At 32.1% G+C, this 2,411-nt stretch overlaps 1 protein-coding gene across 1 annotated transcript; it reads right to left on the bottom strand.

Moving 5' to 3' along the window:
* Window positions 1-616: 616 nt before the first annotated feature.
* LOC146896257 (zinc ion-binding protein) lies at window positions 617-1,534 on the bottom strand. The gene is made up of 2 exons (XM_085734835.1): window positions 1,380-1,534; window positions 617-1,307 (listed from the first exon to the last, which is right to left on the bottom strand). Exons 1-2 carry the CDS (start codon window positions 1,475-1,477, stop codon window positions 1,091-1,093), a joined length of 315 nt encoding a protein of 104 aa, XP_085590961.1. The 5' UTR covers window positions 1,478-1,534; the 3' UTR covers window positions 617-1,090.
* Window positions 1,535-2,411: the final 877 nt, after the last annotated feature.

Genomic DNA, 2,411 nt, shown 5'->3' with positions numbered 1-2,411 from the left:
CTATTAAAGGCTTTCAATGAATGAATCTGCAAAAGTTAGTAGCTAGGCTTCAGGTACTTTGAATTCTTCTCCCGAAAGGAAAGGAAAGGAAAGGAAACCTCTGAAGTGCACTGCATTCAATTCAATTTCAACCATTCTTGCCATCATGGTCAAATCTTTGCACCCTTATACACGTTCATGAACAAAAGAAACTAAAATTAAAATCAAATATTCGTTATTCTCCTTCTTTTGTTTATATATTCTTTTCTCAATTGATAAATGGTTAGATGCACGGTTATTATGAACGGATAGAGTACTATCATCTTTCTATCATTTCACTTTTGTTAACAAATTAAATCTCATGCATTACTTCATATGTAACCATATGCATTACAAGTGTAGATATATATTTTCCTCAACAAAAAAAAAAAAGGAAGATATATACTTATTTCAAAAAGGAGGGTAGCATGAAAAATAAATCTGCGAATTTGTATTCGATAATTTAGTATATTTGGCTAATCAAAACATGTTAACTTTACACATAATTATGACGATATAGTTTACATTTAGTTTGAAGTAACATTCAAAAATAATAATTGAACAGAGAAGAAACATCTATTATAATTAGGCAAACACGTAAAGACTAAAGAGATGGATTGGTACTATATATACATTGACGTTACATAGCTCTTTGTATTTACAACTTATAGCTAGCTGCTAGATGAAATTAAGGAAAGGAAATAAAATACACTCATAATTAAACATGCATTAGTCTTATAATTTAGAGAAATGATATTTGTACAACCATTTTGTGACAATTTTTGTACAACTTTCTCTCTCATACTCACATGATGCTCTTATCCTCTCTCTTCCTTTTCCTCTCTCCATTCTTTTTGACCCATAAGAAGAGAGAAAAACAAGGTTATCACTAAGTTGTCATGAAATGGATATACAAATATCATTGCTCTATAATTTACAAAGCTACTATAGCTACAACTATATATATATTTATATAAACGCGGCACTTGAGATGATATACACTTAGCTAATATAATACTAGTATTGTTTGTTTGTTTGTGTTTTCTGGTACGATGGATGGATCTGTTAAACTTCAACACATTACATCCTTGAGAAGCTTATACCTGCGTCTTGGTGAAGGCACTGGACTACTCTTCCTCTTCTCCGAACCCCCGGAACATCCAGAAGAACTACGGTTAATCGTTACGGCCACCGCCGGTTTCTTGGAATTGTTGGTGTTTTTCACTTCACTTTGGCACCAATCGCACTGTTCTATTTCGCTTAATTCCCCATAGAAGTTACTGCAATACCTGAAATATATTTAACATCAATTATATATATGTTTTGTGAATGAAAGAAAGAAAGATGAATATGTAACTTACGAGTGTTGGAAGCGGTGATGACATTTGTTGCAGCGGAAAAGTTTGTCAGTGAAACCCACGTCACCACACATGCAGCATACAACTTGACGATCCACCATATTTGAAAACTTTGAATAGAGAAAGAAAGACTAAAACAAAACAACATAGTAATAGTAGGGAGAGTGAGAAAGAGTGTATATATATAGAGAGAAATCAAATGAAAAGTGAGTCGGTTTGATAAATAATTATTAATTATTAATAATAAAAAAAAGATTTTATTTTGGATGTGGGAATTAAAAAAAGGTTTGTACAAAAGTAGATAAGCAGACCATAGGTTGCTGGCAGTCCTTTTCAGTTAAGGCAGGCAGTAGAAAAAGAAAGAGGAACCTTAAAAAAGAAATGGAATATTAAAAGACATGTTTGCCCCTATAGATCAACACCCATTCTTCTATTCTTTGTTGGTTTTGGTAAGTTTACCATCAAAGGCGGTACTACTCATCACAATAACGCTCCACGCACTCACTCTCTCAAACACTACGTACGTTTTGCCTAATTTATAATACTTTTCTTTGTTTTTTGTGTGTGTATTATATGACACAAAAATGAGTGCAAGTACATATATTACTATAATCGTGTGTTAAAACAGAAACCGACCACACAACGATTCGACTGCATCACCTGGCCCAACATGGTATTTATTTATATATTCATCTTCTTCCTTGATTCTCAATACAGTCAAATTCAGGATGTTGATATTTGCCAACTAGTGCTTTGAATATTATTAGGGGGAAAGAAAACCAAGATAGATATGCTTCATTGAAACTTCAGAGGATGACACAAAAGCCCTCAAATACCATTATATATTTAAAAGTGTTTCATTTTCATGCATTATAATAGTTATGATCGGCTGTAAATATAAAATAATATATTGATAGTGTCTACGAATCAAATCAAATTCTAAATATAGTATGTTCTTCTAAAATAAGTGCACGATGATCTCTATGTAAAAGCTTGTTTATTCAGGTAATAACCAACTAAACTCTTATTTCTTTA

The sequence above is a fragment of the Medicago sativa genome, chromosome 8, assembly GCF_051527215.1.
Source record: "Medicago sativa cultivar Bolivia chromosome 8, Bolivia_mono, whole genome shotgun sequence".
Lineage (NCBI taxonomy): Eukaryota > Viridiplantae > Streptophyta > Magnoliopsida > Fabales > Fabaceae > Medicago > Medicago sativa.
The sequence above is the reverse complement of the archived record's forward strand: the minus strand, read 5'-3'. Positions and strand labels throughout refer to the sequence as shown.